Source organism: Gymnoscopelus microlampas (genome assembly GCF_963454915.1).
Source record: "Gymnoscopelus microlampas genome assembly, chromosome: 11".
Classification (NCBI taxonomy): Eukaryota; Metazoa; Chordata; class Actinopteri; order Myctophiformes; family Myctophidae; genus Gymnoscopelus; species Gymnoscopelus microlampas.
The window spans coordinates 11,434,281-11,454,862 of NC_139948.1; the positions used below are offsets into that span (position 1 = coordinate 11,434,281).

A 20,582-nucleotide genomic window follows, 5' to 3' on the forward strand; every position below is an offset into this window, starting at 1 on the left:
AACTATTCAACGGATCAATGCAAAGAAATTCTTACTTTTATCGACTAAGCCATATTTTGTACTTGCAACGTGATACGCTGTGAGACTGTAGATCTGATATTGTTGACATTTTTATAATAATATTTTTAAATACAATTTTAAAATAATAATTATATATATATATATATATATATATATATATATATATATATATATATATATATATATATATATATATATATATATATATATATATATATATATATATATATATATATTTCAATAATTTCACAAATATTATATTATCAAAAATATTTCTTAGAATTGATTAAGTCGATGTGTTGGATTAACTGTTGCAATGCCTAATGAATACTAGAGATGAAGTAGTTACCTTGGCTCCAGAGTACTCCTCTTCCCCGTACTGGATCGCTGCTTGCAACTTAATCATCTGTGTGGGACAGAAAGAGGAAGAACAGGAAGTGAACACAGTGGACTGAACGCTGCTTCCATCCAACCTGAACATTCAAGTCAACGTCGTGTCTGACTGAGGACAAATAAAGCATTTCGTTGCTGACGGGCAGAAACCTCTTATCTCCATATTTTAACTGTGTTTTTTTGTACTTGATCATACTACATCAAAAGTAGCAGATCTACAAGCTCGAAATGCGGCTTGTTTTGAGCTTGTCGATCTGCTACTTTTGGACATATGAGGTTCCCATAGTTTTGGACAAAGGATTATGAGGTTTCCACCCGAAAGAGACTTGATTTGAAATGCCATCACAATGAATGACTGTGTGTGTGTGTGTGTGTGTGTGTGTGTGTGTGTGTGTGTGTGTGTGTGTGTGTGCACATGCACGTGCATGGTTGTGAAAGAGAGAACTGAGCACAATAATGCTCCAGCAATATGCAAATGCAAGTCAAACTCTCAGAGTTCCAGTAAATCACGACAATGAGGATTTTACAAAGTAGAGCGCAGGCATGCACTGTATGCAGTGGGGGAAAAAGTACTCACATGTTTTACTTAAGTAAAAGTACCAACACTGCAATGTAGAAATACGCCGCTACAAGTAAAAGTCCGGAATTCAAAATTGAGTTGAGTAAAAGTAAAAAAGTAGTGGTATCAAAATGTACTAAAGTACCAAAAGTAGACAGTACTCATTATGCAGAATGTCCTGTAACTGTTTCACAAGCTCAATATGTATACATATCTTTTGAAAATTGCAGATCTACAAGCTCACAACGTGTTGTGAGCTTGTAGATCGGCTATTTTCAAATAGCCAAAGTATATATAAGGCTAAAGTGGTTAAATGCATGTTTTGTAATAATATCGGTAATCAAAAGACACAGAGTAACTCGTAACTAAAGTTTTCAAATAATTGTAGTGGAGTAAAAGCACAGCATTTTCCTCTGAGATGTAGTGGAGTAGAAGCAAAAGCACCGAAAATCGGAAATACTCCAGTGAAGTGAAAGCACCTCAACATTGTACTTCAGTACAGTACTTGAGTAAACGTGCTTAGTTACTAATGTGTACCTTAGTCATATTGTAGGCCCTTGATATTGTCTATGGTCAGGTAATGCCCCTTTGATCGTTCACTGTTATTTTTTACAATACATATTGTACGGTAGATGATGCTGCATTATTGGTTGTGAAAACTATGTTGTTGTTTTTTTTTATCTTGGCAATCCTTTATCTTTTTTCCCCTCTTTTTATATTTTGTACTCTCACACATAATGTACATGTATATTTGTATACTATTGTTGTTTGTGGGTGTTTTTGTGTGTGTGTGTGTGTGTGTGTACATTTTCCTACAGATTTTCTTTGAACATACATTTTCTTACATGTTTATTTGTGTATGTTTTATTATCTGTTCTGCTACAAGTAAAAAACTCAAATAAAGTTTGGATCATAAAAAAAAGAGGTACTTTCCACCACTGCCTGTATGTATGCGCGTGTGCGTCTGTGTGTGCGCGTGTCCGTGCGTGTGGGGGCGAGTACACGGTACGGTGCGTGACGTGACGTGCGGCGGACCTTGGTGTGCGTGCTGGGGCTGTCGAGCAGGAAGGTGGCCTTCGTGGCCTCGGGGTAAGCGCAGGCCTTGTACAGGGACTGGGCGTAGTACATGCGGTACTCCTCCACCTCCGGGTGCAGCTGGGTGAGCTGCTCGTAGCACTCGGCCGCGCTGGTGAAGTCCTGGACGTGGTAGTAGCAGTAGCCCAGGAGAGAGAGGGCCGCCCTGGACTGGAGGGAACGAGGCGTGATATACAGTGTTAAAATACGGGAACGCTTACCGTCTGTGTCATTTTAAGATTTTTTTAGCTATAGCCTATAACCGTTATTTTATTATACTTTGGGCTATTAAAAAATAGCAGATATACAAGCTCATAGCGCGGCACCGAGTGCCGCGCTATGAGCTTGTATATCTGCTATATTTTTTTTTTTCAGGAAAATTTGTGCAAATCGTTGAATATATTTTTTTTTAAACTACATTTTAACTCAAATCTTTGCTTCTGGGGGTCCCTGGAACAAAACCTTTTCATGTCAAGGACCCCCAAAATTATATGTATTTGGCCGCGAACCCCCATCCCAAGATATTTTGTTCCAGGGACAATGGACAATGATGGTATAGGTGTGGCGCTCCACCTCAGAAATCCATCTATCGCATTCTAACGGGGATAGACTCCCGCGTTCTTGGCTGATACCGACAATAAGCCTCTCTGACCAACTTACTTAAACAGTATGGTACACAAACTAAACTAATGCAAAGCCAAAACAAGTCAGGTAGCCATGGTGACCAATGATCACTCACATGGCACATGGCTAACCTTAGCTCCATCGATATCTAGTGACAGACAAAAGCGCTTGCGAGCCAATAGAAAATACATAACCCATCTTATCTCCTACTTACTTTCATGTGCTTCTGCAATTCATTGCTTAGAATGTTAATTGCATCGCCGTACTGACCATCTTTAATCTGAAAAGAGAAAACACAGTCAAATCCTCCATGTTCATTTCACTCTGAAAGTATACAAATAGAACCAAATGGACAGAGTTCTCAGAGTTACAGGCTGTAACTCTGAGAGTGTACAAATGGAACCAACATATGGTTCCATTTGTACTTTGTAGATTTTGATTACAAAACATACATTAACCAGTATCATATCAGCCCGATTTCGGCCATTTGAAAATAGCAGATCTACAAGCTCACAGTGCGTGTGCGTCGATTGTGAGCTTGTAGATCTGCAATTTTCAAAAGATTTTAACACATTTTATACATTTGAAAACTTGTGAAATTGGACATTCTGCATAATGAGTACCGTCTATTTTTGGTACTTTAAGTACATTTTGATACCAATACTGAAAATAGCAGATCTACAAGCTCACATTGTGAGCTTGTAGATCTACTATTTTCAAAAGATTTGTAGACATTATGAACTTTATGTGAACATTATGTGAAATGGGACATTCTGCATAATGAGCACTTTCTACTTTTGGTACTTTAAGTACATTTTGTTCTTTCGTACTTTTACTCAAGTAAATGTTGAATTCCGGACTTGTATTTGTAACAGTCAGAGTATTTCTACATTGCAGTATTGATACTTTTAAAGTAAATTGGAGTATAGGACCGTAACCCTTCATTTTAGCCGTACAGTGCTGCAGTGAGTGAATGCTAACATGCTAACGATAACAAGTGAAATAAACATCACCATTCTGTAGATGGTGGCTGTATACTCTCCATCCTTTATAACGGCTGACGCCATGGCTCTGGATCGTTAGTGAATGATACTCTGAAGTGTTGTTGTGTAAATGTAAACGTTATTATTGTCCAACATGTAGTAAACACAGCTAGCATGTTAGCATGTTAGCTCGTGTCTGTCAGCAGTGGAGACTGGACGACGCACAGGAAGTGTTGCCGTAGCAACGGGCAGCCCCGCCCAGACCGGAACGAACACCGCAGCGTTGTTGTGACTGACAGGTACAACAACCAATGAATGAATTACCCTGCATCCTGTCCTGTCTCCCTTGTTTTCGTCTCTTTTCTTTTCTTTTCTTTTCTTTTCTTTTCTTTTCTTTTCTTTTCTTTTCTTTCAGTGGTGGAAAAAGTACTCAAATGTTTTACTCAAGTAAAAGTATCAATACTGCAATGTAGAAATAAAGTAAAAATCATGTAAAAGTCTGGTAATCTAAATGTACTTAGATTTCTACAAAAGTAGAAATTACTCATTATGCAGAATGTTCCCATTTCAAATTTTCAAATGTATAAAATGTATAAAAATCTTTTGAAAATAGCAGATCTACAATCTCAAAATGTGTCGCATCGCGACGCTATGTGTGGCTTGTAGATCTGCTGTTTTCAAATGTTTTACAATGTTTGCCTCTGAGATGTAGTGGAGTAGAAAAACGTACTCCAATTCTCCAATAAGTAAAAAAAAAAATTCTACTTAAGTACAGTACCTGAGTAAATGTACTTAGTTACTTTCCACCACTGCTTTCTTTCTTCCCTTCCCAGTGCGCCATAGTCGGATATTATTCAATGTCTGGTTTATGTAGGCTAAAGACCAATATTCTAAATGTAGTCTATAATGTAGACCGAATCTAGCCGATTGAATTGAATCCATTATTCCATAAACATTGATAAAAAACAACAACTGTAAGTTGCACAACTGATCTCTAAATATTGGACTGAAATAATTTGAATCACCATTGATCAATATTATACAGTATAGTCTCATTCTTTCTTTCTTTCTTTCTTTCTTTCTTTCTTTTTTTCTTTCTTTCTTTCTTTCTTTCTCAGCTACTGTCTGTCTGTCTGTCTGTCTGTCTGTCTGTCTGTCTGTCTGTCTGTCTGTCTGTCTGTCTGTCTGTCTGTCTGTCTGTCTATCTATCTACAATATCTATCTATCTATTTATCTATCTATCTATATTTTTATTGAACTGTATAATAAAGTCCAACAGATGAAATATACTCAGAAACATTGAGGCCGTTTTGACACGCACGCACGCACGCACGCACACACACACGCACACACGCACGCACACACACACACACACACACACACACACACACACACACACACACACACTCAAGCATGCATAGTAGAGACACAGTGCAGTAAGTACTGTGGGAGTGAGGGCTGCACCTCAGAGTTGCGTTTGATGTTTCTCTGAACCTGTGAAGTGAAATGATTGACATGCATTTCCCTCCTCTTAAGTGAAGCCTGGGGCAATCTGTGATGCTTTCATCTCTGCATATTTCACAATATTGTCCAGACGGAGTTTTTATTTTTTAATGCACGTGTGGTTTCTGTTCAAGTCCAGGAGAGGAGTGGAGTGGAGTGGAAGAGGGAGGAGATGACTTGAATATAAATCAGACGCATCATATTCATAGCTATTAAACCCTTCTACACGGTGCCATCACAATTGTAGCTCTTGACAGTTCACAAATACTTGTCCACAGCATCAAAGTTGGAAGCAGGACTTTATACCCTAAAGCTGTATTATGTAATTATTTTAGTGAATAAAATGTAATTTTGTCCAATCTGTATGATAGAGCATGCTAATACAATGTAATTTACTAGATTTTCAGGCCACTATGCATCCTTCAAATTCAGCCCTATATTGATCAGAGCAATGGTCACCAAGTTATGGCCATTTGAAGTGTTACAAACTGCTGTAATGCCCCATATCCAATTCAGTTTTTTTGGTGTGACTATTGTCATGGCAGACCCCTGAACAGTGTTTGTGCCAAGTTTGGTGAGGATCTGAGCAACGGTGCGCCTGTGGCCCCGGGGGCCCCTAACTTGGTCCCTGGTGGGGCCACATGGGGCCCCTGGTGTGGCTATTCTGATGACAGGCCCCTGACCAGTGTTGGTGCCGAGTTTGGTGCGGATCGGAGCAACGGTGCGCCTCGCACGTCTGCATGTTACGTTTGTGACGTCCACCGTCCACCATCGACCCACCCTTTAGGCCAGGGGTTTTCAGCCCAAGGACCCCCTAGCTGAGAGAAAGATGAAGCAGGGACCCCCTCTATATTGTATAACATTTTGTTTCAGATTAAACTTTTTTTAAACTTCATCTTTTTTTCCCCCTCTACACCAATCCTTTTTGCCAAAAATAGCCGAGCTACAAGCTCACAACGCCTCTCAGTGCGAGGCGTTGTGGCCTTGTAGATCTGCTATTTTTGGCTAAAGTTATCCTCAGAAAAGGGATGCTAGGGTTCAAGTGGTTAATGTAAAAAATACACAAAGATTTGGGGGCCCTTACGGGTCCCGGACCCCCTGTTGAAGACCCCTGCTTTAGGCAATTTTGGTCTCCCTGCTCTTCTATTGAGACATTTAGATCCTGTGCCTAGGTGGGACATGACCTTTGACACGATCATATAATTAAATATAAAATCACAGAAAAAAAATGTTTTATGGTCATGATTCACCAGGACCCTGGATGGCTTGATTCTAGGCTTAAATGAATTGATATAAATATTTTTGGAAATGTCAATGGGGAAAAATGCACTGACTATTTTGAAGTGGAACCAGAAAATGGCCGCCACTGCTATGCCCTATTAGCTCAGTGGTTAAAAAAAAAAATCAGCACTTGCGCTGAAGGTTCAAATCCAGGGTAGAAAAGGACAGTTACATAGTGCAGCTTTAAATGGCACAGTAAAACCCATAAAGGTGTAGAAACACACCAGCCTGCTGGCCTGGTGCATTGTCTGGTGGTGTGTAACATTGTGATGTGATGACATTAAGGCGGTAGAGTTTCAGGACATGCCTGTCTGCCCCGGTAATGATTCCTGCAGGTTTGTGTGAGCTCCACTTCCCAGTCTGTGGAGCAGGACCCCAGACGTTACCCTGTTTAATTCAATTCAATTCAATTCCATTTTATTATAGTGTCAAATCACAACAAGTTGTCTCAAGACACTTTACATGTAGAGAAGAGACCCGACAATAATCCCACCCTGAACAAGCAATTTTTGCGACAGTGGCAACGAAAAACTCCCTCTTAACTGGAAGAGACGTCAGGCAGACCCTAGGCTCTAGGGTGGCGGCCTTCTGCCTCGACCGTGTCGGGGGAAAGAGGAGAGAGAGAGAGAGAGAGAGAGAGAGAGAGAGAGAGAGAGAGAGGGAGAGACAGAGGAGAGACAGAAAGAGATACAGTGCAAGTAGTAACAGTAACAATAGTAGCACATATACATTTACCCTCCTCAACTATGACCTGTTAACCGAGGGGTGGATTTTTTCCCCCAGGGGGCCATGGTGAGTTGGTGCCTTCGATAAAGTGAATGAAGGGCCACACATTGGGCAATAGGCTCTATGCACAGAAATTGGGCCTCTTCTTAAGATGTAGATTATTGGGGGGTCATTTTGTTTTGCTTTGAGGACTGATTATGGTCAAAGGGCTGTGTCCGGCCCCCGGGCCGTATGTTGCCCATGTGTGTGTTAACCACTTCAGCCCTGTATACTTCGTTGACCGGGGTCCCCCAGTGCTCTATATACTTTGTCCCCTCCTTTTTTTTCTCCTCCTCTACATCAACTGTCTTTGCAAAATGTTCACCTATTAGGACTGACATGCCCTGGCCTGGATAGGCAAGTGGGGTTCATTATTTTTGGAACATTTGTGAAGATTTGTCATTATTTGTCAACATCAGTGGTGGAAAAAGTACTCGCATCTTTTACTTAAGTAAAAGTATCAATACTGCAGTGTAGAAATACTCTGTTACAAGTAAAAGTCCGGTAATACAAATTTACTTGAGTAAAAGTACAAAAGTATTGGCATTAAAATATACTTAAAGTACCAAAAGTAAAAGTACTCATTGTGCAGAATGTCCCATTTGACAAGTTCATAATATATACAAATCTTTTGAAAATAGCAGATCTACAAGCTCAGCTTGAATATCGGCTATTTTCAAATGGCCGAAACATAAATATAGGGCTGTAGTAGTTAATGTATGTTTTGCAAAAGTAACTAGTAACTAAAGCTGTCAAATAATTGTAGTGGAGTAAAAGTGCAATATTAGTATTGAAAATGGGAAATACTCCAGTAAAGTATAAATTCCTCAAAAGTGTACGTACTTGAGTACATGTACTTAGTTACTTTACACTACTGGTCAACATATTCACCTAAAATGATATGACCAAGATATAGGGACGCCAGGTGGTTAAAAGAAGTATCCCTCATGTAAAAAAAAAAATCAAGTCTAAATCAAACGAGAGACCGATTCGTTGGTTCAAATGATATCTGTTTTATATTAAAACCAGAAGGAAAACAAACAGATAAACTCGTAACAGCATCACTCTTCTTTTTAATGTGGTTCATGCTGTTCACAGCACACGGCCAGGGGCTGGTAAGCGAACCAATGATCTCATTCATTTTTGTGGGCTCCAACATGTGACTTCATCCAAGGGCCACGGAAAGCAACAAGACAGACAGACATACACACGCACCCACAGCACCTTGGCCCCCATCATTACTGGCTTCTTGTGGGCCAATATGGTTTAGGTTAGACGCAAACCTCCAGTCCTTATACTGCAGGTCCAGCGGGTTCTGGCTACTGTGTGCGTGTGCGTACGTGTGTGTGTGTGTGTGTGTGTGTGTGTGTGTGTGTGTGTGTGTGTGTGTGTGTGTGTGCAGTGGTGGAAAGTAACTAAGTGTGTGCTCAAGTACTGTACTTATAGTGTAATTTTGGGGTATTTGTACTTTACTTTACTCCAATTTCCAATACTTTGACTTCTACTCCACTACTACATAACCCTACAGAGGCAAATATTGTACTTTTACTGCACTACAATTATTTGAAAACTTTAGTTACTAGTTACTTTGCAGATATAAATTATAACATTCTGAAACATACATTAACCACTTCAGCCCTATTTATACATAGGCTATTTGAAAATAGCCGATCTACAAGCTCACAACGCGTCGCATTGCGACGCGTTGAGAGCTTGTAGATCTGCTATTTTCAAACATTTTTGTACTTTTACTTTTGGTATGTACATTTTGATACCAATACTTGTGTACTTTTACTCAAGTAACATTTTGAATTCCAGACTTTTACTTGTAACAGAGTACCTCTACATTGCAGTATCGATACTTTTATCCAAGTCAAACATTTGAGTACTTTTCCCACCACTGTGCGTGTGCGTGCGTGCGTGCGTGAGAGAGAGGAGACGGTGAGACTGTGAGCGCTTTGTTTATGCATGTGCTTGCAAGCTTGGCTTTATGCAAGGAGGGTGTGTGTATGAGTGTAGGCTACTTTGAATCTTTTCGGCACTCTTTGCATCCTGTCCTATCTTTCCGAGGAGGTGTTGTGAAGCTCTGCAGTATAGAGGAACAACTGAACCACCGTTTTACAACATTACTGAACAGGTAGGTGCAAAAAAAAAGTGATTTTACTTCTAATATGAAACTATTTTTTGTTATATAACTATTACAGGAAAGGGAGGAGAGCCATGTTTTCATTTGAGTTCAGTGATGTTTCAAAAAAACTTAAAAGGAACTCTTGAAAATTGCTTTTTTTCCAAAGTGTGACGCTTGGGGTAAAGATTGCATTTTATAATTGAAGAAGCCGTTTCCAAAATTGGAAGTAGATCAGATCAGCTCGTTGAATTAAATCTAAATGTGTCTCAACTTTTGAACTTGAAAAAAAAAGAAGTCCATAAAATAAATAAATAAATATTTTTGCTAAATTCTTGCTGTTGCACTGAGAACGTGGCTCTCACTCATTACTGTATGTTTGATGACTAATGCAAAAATAAAACTAAATGGAAAAAGTTGAAAAACCTAACAAAACAAGCATTTCAGGACATTAATTTGGTAGTAAATAGTCACAATCCCAATATGTACTGTATGTACTCATTGTCTAAATGCATGAGACACGGCTATATTTCAGCTTAAGATATAAAGCATTATACGCAGTCAAATCATCTGTGTTAATGTATCCTTTGTAACTCAGGGTACAAATATTTCCCTCTATTAAACTCTCTCTGTTAAATTAACATTACAGTAAGGATTTTAGTTTATACTTTATCAAGAGTTAACCCATTTAGACCGGGAAAGCATCTGACTGTATCATTTTTAGATTTATTTGGCTATTCAAAAATAGCAGATCTACAAGCTCACCGCGCGGCACTGTGAGCTTGTAGATCTGCATTTCTTTTGAAAAATCGTGAAAATTTGTGCAAATCTTTGAACATATATATTTTCAAGCGAACATTTGTAACTATGAGCTTGTAGATCTGCTATTTTTGAATAGCCAAAGAAATCTTACAATGACACGGATGCGTTCCCGGATTGAATGGGCTAAATCGAGCGAGCATTTCTTGAGTGGCATTCCTCATTAATGCCAAGCATGAAATTGAGTAAAGGCATCTGCCACTGAACTATTCTGTCTGTGGCTCAGGGGGATTCTGTCATTCTTTTCAGCATAAGGTCTTCTTTGACCCGGGGGTCATTTTTATTTCATGGTTGCCAGACTGAGCTGTGAGAGAGTTGATGAGATGTCGGCATATAGCGTTAAGGAAAATCACCAGGCATTCTGATGAGGCCTGCAGCCACAAGCCTATACAGAGAGGGAGTGAGGGGGGGGGGGGGGGGGGGGGGCGAGAGAGAGAGAGAGAGAGGGGGGGGAGAGAGAGAGAGAGAGAGAGAGAGAGAGAGAGAGAGAGAGAGAGAGGGAGGAGAGATGGGGAGAGGGTGAAAGTCGGAGAGAGAGAGAGATCTTGTACAGACTAATTTTGGTCTGTTTGTGGCTGTGTCTTTGTAAGTGTGTGTGTGTGTGTGTGTGTGTGTGTGTGCGCGTGCGTGCGTGTGTGTGTGCGTGTGTGTGTGTGTGTGTGTGTGTGTGTGTGTGTGCGTCTGATTGAGTAAATGTGTGTGCGTGTGCTGATTGGCTGAGTAAATGTGTGTCTGAGTGACTGAGTAAGTGTGTGTGTGCATGTGCTTGTGTGTGCATGTGCTTGTGCTTGTGTGTGCTTGTGCGTGCGTGTGCTTGTGCTTGTGCGTGCGTGCGTGCGTGCGTGCGTGCATGCATGCATGCATGCATGCGTGCACGTGTTCTGTGGGTAATGTAGCAGTTTAGTTTAGTTTATTTGCACATAAATTTATAACAATGATGAAACAAAATGGAAAAAGATAGAACAATACATTTAAACGGAAAGAAACAAAACTCAGAATCAAAACATGAAGTGCCAGAAAGGCCAAAAAAACAAAACCAAAAGGGCTTGTCGGGTGGCCTTCCTTAAGAACTAAGGTGTCGATGAAAATATGATGAAAACATAGCAGTGAGGGTGCGTGTTGGGAGTCTTATGGAGGTGAAGTCATTGAGGTTGATGCATTCAGCTCGACATGCCCGTGCAGCTCTCTCTCCCCTCCGTGTTCCAGCTGACTCCATCACACCAGCTCTGCTATCACAACACTCGCTGCATGACGCTTGGGTGCGTTCCAAACCCGGTCGCAGGCACGGAGAGTTCACGCCTTGCAGGCATTTTCCTGTTCCACCCTCTTGCGCATGGACTGAACAGCAAGGTGTCTGCAGTGTATATACAGTAGTCCATCATACGATGACATGAGTCACAGACAAAGTACAAATCTGTCTTCTTAACCCACTTACACTCTAGTTCAGTGGTTCTCAACCGCTTTTCAGGCCTTGACCCCCCAAAAGAATCATATTTGAACTGGGGACCCCCCACCCTGACAAGCACTTGGAATTGTAGGAGTTGAGGCATAACATTTAGTTTGACTCGGTTCCACAGATGAATAACGTGAAAATAGCAGATCTTCATGCTCACAACGCCCGTTGGGAGAATATAGATCTTCTATTTATTTATTAACTTCCTCTTTCTTAAGTAATATTTGACAATTTGGCCAATGTTTGACGCAGTAATGGTCTTTTCATTTCATTTTTTAGGTATTAAAAAGGTCTTAAAAGTCCTTTGTGACTTTAGAAATGTGCAGGTACCCTGTATACACTTATACTGTATTGATGTGTTTACTGTTGAGTGAGAAAACAATGTTGCACATTAAGCAAATCACCAGGGGACCCCCCAAAATCATTTGGGGACCCCCCTGGGGATGATTTTTCGTCAACCTGTATGAATGAGACATAAACTATATGCAACGTTTTTATGCAAAATACTCGCCGGTGACAAGGCAATAGATTAGATCAGTGGCTCTCAAAGTGGAGTCCAGGGACCCTTAGGGTTCCTTGAGATAGTTCCAAATGGACCCTTACAGACCTGCAACTCTGAGCGTGTACACAATGGAACCAAATGGAACCCATTTGGTTCTATTGTGCACACTCTCAGAGTTATGGGGGTCAAAGGTTTGAGAACCACTGGATTACAAATGTTCGCCCCTGGAAAATTCCTGCCAAAAAAAAAAAAAAAAAGACACGCTCCAAGCTGGCTTGACAGAACGCTTTAATGTTCTTTGTATAATAAGCATTGGCTCATGGCTCAGGTTCATGATTCATGTGATGTGCACCAGGCAGGTCATTAAATGACCATTAGGCTACAGAAAATTGTCAGATCATTTGCAGCAATTTTCTCTATTGTACATTAGATTAGATAAGTGTACTTGATGTATAGATGCGTATACCTTACCACACATTCTATCAATCTGATAACTAAATGATCCTCCCTCCTAATTCTGAAGATTCCCCATCACCAGAGATTCTAAAAAAAAAAAAAAAATAAGGTTAGTGTCATACCTTATTTTTTATTTTATTTATCTTAAAAATACAATCCAGTATTATCTTTATTATTATTATTATTATTATTATTATTATTATTATTACTACCCTTATTACCCTTATTATTATTATTATTATGGTGTGTGTATGTTGTATTACTGTTGTTAGTACAGTCTTGTGGAACATGCCACACCAACATTTCACGGCTTGTACCTGTATGAGTGACTTGATTCTTGATTCCTTGCCAAGCAGACAGTGACACCTCAAAATACACGTCTCAAAATACACATGAACATGAATCCAACATACTGTACTGATGATAGTGCTGTCAAACATGTCTATGAATCCATCTATGAAATCTATGAAAAGGTTTAATATGAAACACAATTTAATACGATATAGAGAGGATCCCTGCTTCATCTCTCTGTCAGCTAAGGGGTCCTTGGGCCGAAAAACGTCGAAGACCCCTGCTTTATTGTTACATTCGATTATGAAAAATGATTGAATTAATTGACCACTAATCCCCCTCTGTTCCAGTGTGTGAGCAATGGCCCCCAAACTGAGTGTGCTGCTCCTAGTGGTCATCGCCATGGCAACAGTGATGGCCCAGAGGCGACGCCCATCCAAGCCAGCCACAGACGAATGGAACTTCAGGGATGGCTGTGAGCTCCTCCTCTTCTTCTAATGTCTGTTTTACCCTGTGGAAGAAGCACACCCATTTTCACTTAAAGAATCATTTCACCCTTTTTTTCTTAAAAAAAAAAATCTTATCTATCTTCATATAATTGGACCTCACTAATGCTCATTATAAGATGGTACCATTTCCGTCTACTCAGTCTGTGTCTCATGGGTAGGCTGTGGACGGTTCAGAAACCTGCCTACCAGTGACAGCTTTGAGAGCGATTCCGAGCCAATAGGAACGACAGCCATTAAATCTCTAAAAGCCATTGTTTCTTGAATTAATAAAACATTAAAAAACGTTTTAATTCTTGTTTGAAATGATCAAACCTGCTTACTAATGATGTCCCTGGTAGGCAGGTTTCTGAGCTGTCCACAGCCCTCCTCTGAGACTGTTAGTGAGTAGACATCTTACATTATGTAATGAGCATTAGTGAGGACCATTTATATGAAGATCGGTAAAGTGGTCCTTTAAGTAAAAGTAGCAATACCACAATGTGGTAAAAGTAAACCCATTTCACAAGTTTTTTCAAATGTTTTCAAAATGTGTCAAAATCTTTCAAAAACAAAAATGCTGATCTACAAAGCATCACAATGCAACAGGTTGTGAGCTTGTAGATCGGCTATTTTCAAATAGACACAGTATAACATAGGGCTTAATTGATTTTTAAATGAATAATCTAAATCTAAAAAAGTAGCTTGCAACTAAAGTTTTCAAATAACTGTAGTAAAAAGTAGAAGTATAAAGTATATACTCAAGTAAAGTAAACGTTAGCTCTTATAGTACTTTAGCAAATGATACTTTCCACCACTGGCTCTACCCTGGGTCAAAGGTCATGCTCAGGGCATAGGTCGGAACCACTATGATGAAAGTGAGCAAACAGCCAGCACACAATGTCCTTTTCACACGGACAGAGCAACGCTCTGAAACCGCTATGATAACAGCCAGTTACTGTCAAATGTTATGGGCCGTTCACACCGAGCACTATAACTATACAAACATAGGTTTAAAAATGGTTCTAAATTCAAGGGCATGGCAGAGTCCACAGTCTACACCGCAACTACAACAAAGACAATGGTGAATGATATAGTTATATTTTATCTCTATAGTTACAGTGGTTGGCGTAAATGGCCCTATACACTGTGAAACATTCCAGACCAGTGGAAGACCTGAGCTTCGTTCTGCCATGTCTGTTAGAGCCCGACCCATGTCACATTTTTGGGTTCAATGCTGATCCCAACCCTAGACCACCTGTTACCGATGATTTGACCGATATTCTGTAATAGAAAAACCTAGATTTGATTTAACCCATTTAGACCTGAGGCCGATTCTAAAAACGCCTTCTAAGTTTTCTGAAAAACTTCAAATATGTGTTCAAAAATTACAACAAATGTATGTTGCTATATACTGTACATAGCAACAAGAACCCCAAAACGGGTTCCCGTCCTGAAAGGTATAGTTACAAATAGGGGTTCCCGCCCAAAATGGGTTAAGTTTCTATTTGAGAACATTTGACTTAGGCTATAAGCTAACAAAAAATAAAAATGAATAAAAATAACCTTTTGATAGATGCCATTTTTTTAATCAAGTATGTAGTATATATATTATATTGTCTCTGTCGAGTGGAAACCTCATATCTCCAAAACTGTTACTTTTCAGGATTCAAATTCAAAAATAGCAAAAGTAGCAGCTCAAAACGCATTGCTTCGTGCCATGTTTTGAGCTTGCAGATCTGCTACTTTTGATCTTTTGTGTGACGCTGTAGTATGATCAAGTAGGCCTAGGGCGTTACGAAAAAACACAAAAAGTTAGAATATGGAGATAAGAGTAATGACATGCCCAAAATAGAAAAAAGGTTAAATAATTTACGATAACTCAGCCAAATCAGCCAAAACTGCCTTTTCATCAGAGCATCATGCAATCCCATTGGCACTGTACCATGACTGAGGACTTTTGGCATGACTTCAACTTCATATTTTCCATAGACTGTTTACAAGTCTGTAATTCTTGGCAGAGCATCCACAGGGTTATAAAAAAAAGAACCCACAGTACATTTTTAATTGTCCTTTACAGTAATGTGTATGAAGGATATTTCTTCTTAAAGCCTGATAGCAAATCAATCATTTATTTACCATCAGATGGATGGTTATTCATTTTGGACAGAATTCAAATAGTGCCTAGTGGACTATAGGCACTATTGATTACTAGGCACTTGTTGCTTCCATTTACTGGAATCAGCACCTGAAGTTTCTCTTTCTCAGAAATCACTTTCTGTGTCCCTTCCTGTCTGTCTATACGTTTGTTTCTTTCTTTCTGTCTTTCTTTCTTTCGTCCATACACATCCCTCCATCCAGCTGAGAAGGTGAACATGCGGGGCGTGGCCAACCTGACGGAGGTTCTGGACAACTGGAGGTTTGACATCCTGACTCAGATGAAGAACCTGCTGCAGAACGACCACCAGTCCCTTCTGCCTGACTACTCCAGGTCCTCCACTCTCTCATTTGTGTCCACAGTTCATTAAGGACAAGTTCTAGTTTGACTATAGTGAAGTTATCAGCTTATGCCAGCTCAGTGAAAAAACAACCTAACGTGACGTAAGTTAACCACTTAAACAACTACTTCTTTGACCTCAAGGGGTTGATCTTGGTCCCCAACTTTGTCCCCCCTCTACATTGACGCCTCTGAAAAATTCGCCTCAGAATAGGGATGCTAGGATTCATGTGTTAAAGCCTGGCTTACTGCATTTCAAACTAAAACTACAAGTCACTTGATAAACTTGAAGTGACCTGAGCTGTTTTTGGAAGTCGACTTTCCCTGTGCACTGTATAAGTAAAAGTCCTGTATTAAAAATTGTACTTGAGCACAGGTACAAAAAGCTTTTGCGTCAAAATATACTTACAGTAACAAACATAAAAGTACTCATTATGCAAAATGGCCCATTTCACAATCACGTTACTGGATTGTATGCATTAGTATGCATTAATGTGTTCATCACTTTAATGTTGCAGCTGGTTAAATGTGGGGATGATTATGTGCTTGGGTAGCTTAACATAATAATACATCATAACTTAGGATAAGTAAATGTTTGTTTTGTATTAATAATCTAAATCTGCAAAGTAACTAGTAACTTAAGCTGTCAAATAATTGTTGCGGAGTAAAAAGTACAATATGCCTTGTATTAAAAAAAATAGTAGTACAGTACAACATTGTACTTAAGTACAATACTTGAGTAAATGTACTTAATTACATCCCACCACTGAGAAAACCAGTCCAGCAATGGGCCTTGCACAATATTTTCCCTCCTATCCTTCGGGAGAAAGGACACAGGTCCTTTTATACGTTTAGAATTAACAGGTTCACTGAAATTCTTTCACCAACAATGGAGGAAAAAAAAGAGTTCCCACAGGAAGCTGGCGTTCCTTGAGACTGAAAATAAAGACAGAGGCTTTTCAGAACGCTGAATGTGTGGTCAGCGCAGACATAAGGAAGCAATTTCGACATCAAAATAGAACATGTCATTATGCAATGTGAAAAACAGGCAGGCCAGAGAGGCCAGGTTAAGTTTTACATGAGGGAATGGAGTGTTTCCCACCCACCACTTTGGTTTGGAGGTCTAGCCGTCATCATATTCATGTTAAATAATGACTACTGGTCAAGAGATATTTATGTATTTTTTTCCTCCTGGTACACAGTAAAATCCTTGTTTATTTAACTCTGAGACTGTACAAATGCTAGGTTGGATTTGTACACTGTGTACAAATGGATACATTAAAGGGGGAGTAAGTGAGATGCAGCACCGCACAGCTTACTTCTCAGCATTAACTAATCCTGATTTAAACTTGGCGGAAGATCGGATCGTGTCGTGCATCAAAAATAGCCAACCTAAGCTTGAAGATTTTATTTTTATTTTCGGTGTCTGACACGGCAATACGCAATCAAGTAAAAAAAGGTGGCTTTGCACGCTAGCCTGAATCCAATCTGGGAACCCATTTAGTAAAAAACGTTTTTTCCGTTTTTTTGCCTACTGAGGGCACCACCTCATTTTTTGTGTAGAGACAGGAACTCGGTTTGGCTCCTCCACTTTCATAGTCCACTTCCTCCCGGGTGCTTCTGTGTTTATTCCTACTATCTACAACTACATGTTTAAGGCAGTGGTGCTGACAGATTCTGCTGTTGAGATTAGCCTGAATCCAACTAGGGCTACAACTCTTAGCGATCATTATATCCATTGGTTTTCTTTTTTTTTTAAAGATATTTTTTGGGGCTTTTATGCCTTTATTTAGACAGGACAGTAGGCTGACAGGAAATGGGGAGAGACATACAGCAAAGGTCGTCGGGATCGGGAGTCAAACTCGCGACACGCTGTCAAGCTGGATTACCAGCGTATGTGGTATGCGCCTGGACCGCTAGGCCAGCGGACGCCCTCCATTGGTTATCTTGATTAATCGAATAATTGAGAAGAGTGAGATTTTTTTCTTCAATCGATTGACCATTTAAGTATTATTTTATACTTTGTTGCACAACACTGCCATGCAATAATTATGAAAATAGCAGGGATTGTAGATCGGCTATTTCATTATTATTATATATATTTTTTGTAATGTTTTAACCCTATATGGTTGAACGGAGTCCCTCAGGCCTCTATGCTAGTGTATTTTCTGTTTTCACTCTACATTAAATATCTTCGCAGAAAATAGCAGATCTACAAGCTGCGATGCGTTGTCTGCTACTTTCTACGAACGTTCTCCCTCAGAATATGGATCTTGGGGTTTAAGTGGTTATACTTTTCACTTATAATAATGACTCGCCCCAAAATAGGGAGAGATTATTAATCAATCATGTTCATTTATCGACTATCTTTTTTCATTACAGTCGATTACATTGATCAGTTCGATTAACTGTTTGCGCCCCGATAAATCTAACCACCCCCATCTTGGCCTCGTCCAATCAGGATCCAGCCGCTGTCCGAGGCCCTGGACGACCTCTACAAGGAGTTCAACGCCCTCAAGGCTCACCTGGGCGACCTGTCCGAAAAGGTCGTCGCCGTCGAGGCCTTCGTGGACGAGGTGAAGACGGAGCGCGCCAACACCCCCAACACCGCTCCGGCTCCGCCCCCGGCCCCCGCCCCGGGGCCCACCAGGAGGAAAGTGTTCAAGAAAAAGGCCCCCGTCTCATCGACATAGAGAGACCAACGGCAACCACATCCCTGTAACCCCCCATGACAGCTGTCCCCGCTAGCATCTATACCAGTGGTTCTCAAACTTAACTAATCCCAAGGACCCCCCAGTTTGCTATGTGTTGCCACCGAGCGCTATAACTCTGAGAGCGTGCAAACGTAACCAAACAGGGTTCCATTCGGACGCTCTCAGATTTACAGATCCGTAAGGGTCCATTTGGTTCCATTTGTACACTCTCAGAGTTACAGACCTGTAAGGGTCCATTTGGTTCCATTTGTACACCCTCATAGTTACAGACCTGTAAGGGTCCATCTGGTTCCATTTGTACACTCTCAGAGTTACAGACCTGTAAGGGTCCATTTGGAAGCCTCTATAAGAACCGTTAACGAATCGTTAAGCGGGTATTGCTTAACGAACCGGAATCGTAAAAATCCTAAAGGATCTCAACCCTATACTCCCAGACCCCACTTTGAGAACCACTGATCTATATTTCGAGTTCATTCTTATCTTGTTTGACGGTGCTGGCACTTTGAAGCTCTCTCTACTTCTATTATATTAATGTGATATTATCTACAGTATGTTTATTTACTTCTCGCTGAGCTCGGTGTGTGGGCTGCAACACTATGTCACTTTGAACTTTATGTTTCCCGGGACAAATGGAATAGTTAGCATGTACAGTAGTGCGTAAATACTTTCCCCACTGTGCCGTTTATGTACCTGGCACACAAATTAGATAGATAGATGAGAAGTTAACTCTTGATTTGGATAATACAGTTTATCTGCAGGGTTTGTTTCTTGGGGGAAGCAGAGTCCATCCATTGATATTCTCTGGTTTGTCTGGTCACTCATTTTTTATCCCTGCTTCTGGTTAGACAATACAAATTTGATGTTTATGTTTGATAAAATCACAATTTAACAATTTAATAACAATGTTTTATGTTAACCACATTGACCCGGGTGTCCCTATTTTGGGAACATTTTTTTGGTCCAAAAAGACTAGACGTTTAGGCCACTACATGGCCTTCACATCTATCATTGCTATTTGTTGTACAAAGAAGTATATAGGGCTTAAGTGGTTAAGAAAATGCCCGCCCTCCCTCCTATCTTTTATTTTTATTTTTTACAAATCAAACCCTGCCTATACTGCGTAGTGCCTATACCAGAATGATATACTCTGGCAGATCTGCTTGCCATATAGAAACGGGTATCCTATTCCCTCTGCATGCATGGTGAACAGTCATCTATGGTGTTCAGGTGTCCTGGTGCATTGAATTAAGATACCAAATAAAAGCTCTTGTTGCATAACTTTACTCTATCTGTTGTTATTCGTCTACTATATAGTATTATTAACGCAGGGGTTCCATGTAAAGGCCAAGCTCACAGCGAGAGAAAAAAACAAAAACAAAGACATTGCAATAATGAGATGGTCACAGACAGTTCTATTCTGACTTTTTTTTTGTATATACATAAAGTATACTGTATATATTTTAGAATTATTTTTCCTCTCATTTTCTACTTTCAAATCCCTTTCTCCCTGGTGCCCCCTAGTGGCTTTTGAGAGCCAGTGTCAGCCCAGGGTCATTGCAATCTTACATTTTGACAGAATTTGGCACACCAGTGGTGACGACAGCTGAGGATATTTTATTGAAAGACAACAATACTCATCACCAGAACAGTAACTGAATGTTTTAATAAATCAATATGGTTTCAAGAGTAATGATTTTGGATTACAGATACTGTGTGGTGTACATTAAGTGTGAATATAATAGGCCTAATGACGGATGCAGGGAACCCTTGTCAATTTATTCTACACACATTCTAGCACATACAGTATAGAGAATGCCCCACATTAACTAATTTGTCTTGACATTAAATGGGAACGTTTCTAATCTGTCCTGCCTGTAATGTTATCAGGAGGACAGAAAATCCATGTAGTGTTACAGTAAATGCAGCTCAGCGAAGTGATGAAAATTAAAATGAAGAAAAAAAAAATATATAATATAATAGCAAGGCCTGAAGCCAGAATTCAGGGATACTGCTGGGAACATTTTTCTAATTAATAAA

General features: G+C 39.9%; 2 protein-coding genes across 2 annotated transcripts in view; one reads left to right on the forward strand and one right to left on the reverse strand.

Moving 5' to 3' along the window:
• ift70 (intraflagellar transport 70) overlaps positions 1 to 3,845 on the reverse strand; it is a 30,664-nt gene extending 26,819 nt beyond the window's left edge. The window contains exons 1-4 of the mRNA XM_084070599.1: positions 3,685 to 3,845; positions 2,886 to 2,951; positions 2,009 to 2,218; positions 371 to 427 (exon numbers count right to left, since the gene is read on the reverse strand). Coding sequence (XP_083926725.1) covers positions 371 to 427; positions 2,009 to 2,218; positions 2,886 to 2,951; positions 3,685 to 3,738 — 387 coding nt within the window. The 5' untranslated portion in view covers positions 3,739 to 3,845. The remainder of the gene's footprint in view (positions 1 to 370; positions 428 to 2,008; positions 2,219 to 2,885; positions 2,952 to 3,684) is intronic.
• Positions 3,846 to 9,178: 5,333 nt separating this feature from the next.
• Positions 9,179 to 19,823, forward strand: LOC311055768 (uncharacterized protein). The gene is made up of 4 exons (XM_084072034.1): positions 9,179 to 9,340; positions 13,200 to 13,324; positions 15,696 to 15,825; positions 18,293 to 19,823. The coding sequence occupies exons 2-4, from the start codon at positions 13,210 to 13,212 to the stop codon at positions 18,522 to 18,524; spliced, it is 477 nt and encodes a 158-aa protein (XP_083928160.1). The 5' UTR covers positions 9,179 to 9,340; positions 13,200 to 13,209; the 3' UTR covers positions 18,525 to 19,823.
• Positions 19,824 to 20,582: the final 759 nt, after the last annotated feature.

What these genes read in the sequence shown, in the direction of transcription:
- LOC311055768 (XM_084072034.1), top strand. Translation starts at nt 13,210, where the DNA reads ATGGCCCCCAAACTGAGTGTGCTGCTCCTAGTGGTCATCGCCATGGCA. An exon ending in ATGGAACTTCAGGGATGGCT is followed by an intron (nt 13,325 to 15,695) that starts GTGAGCTCCTCC and finishes CCCTCCATCCAG; the next exon opens with CTGAGAAGGTGAACATGCGG. An exon ending in CTTCTGCCTGACTACTCCAG is followed by an intron (nt 15,826 to 18,292) that starts GTCCTCCACTCT and finishes TCGTCCAATCAG; the next exon opens with GATCCAGCCGCTGTCCGAGG.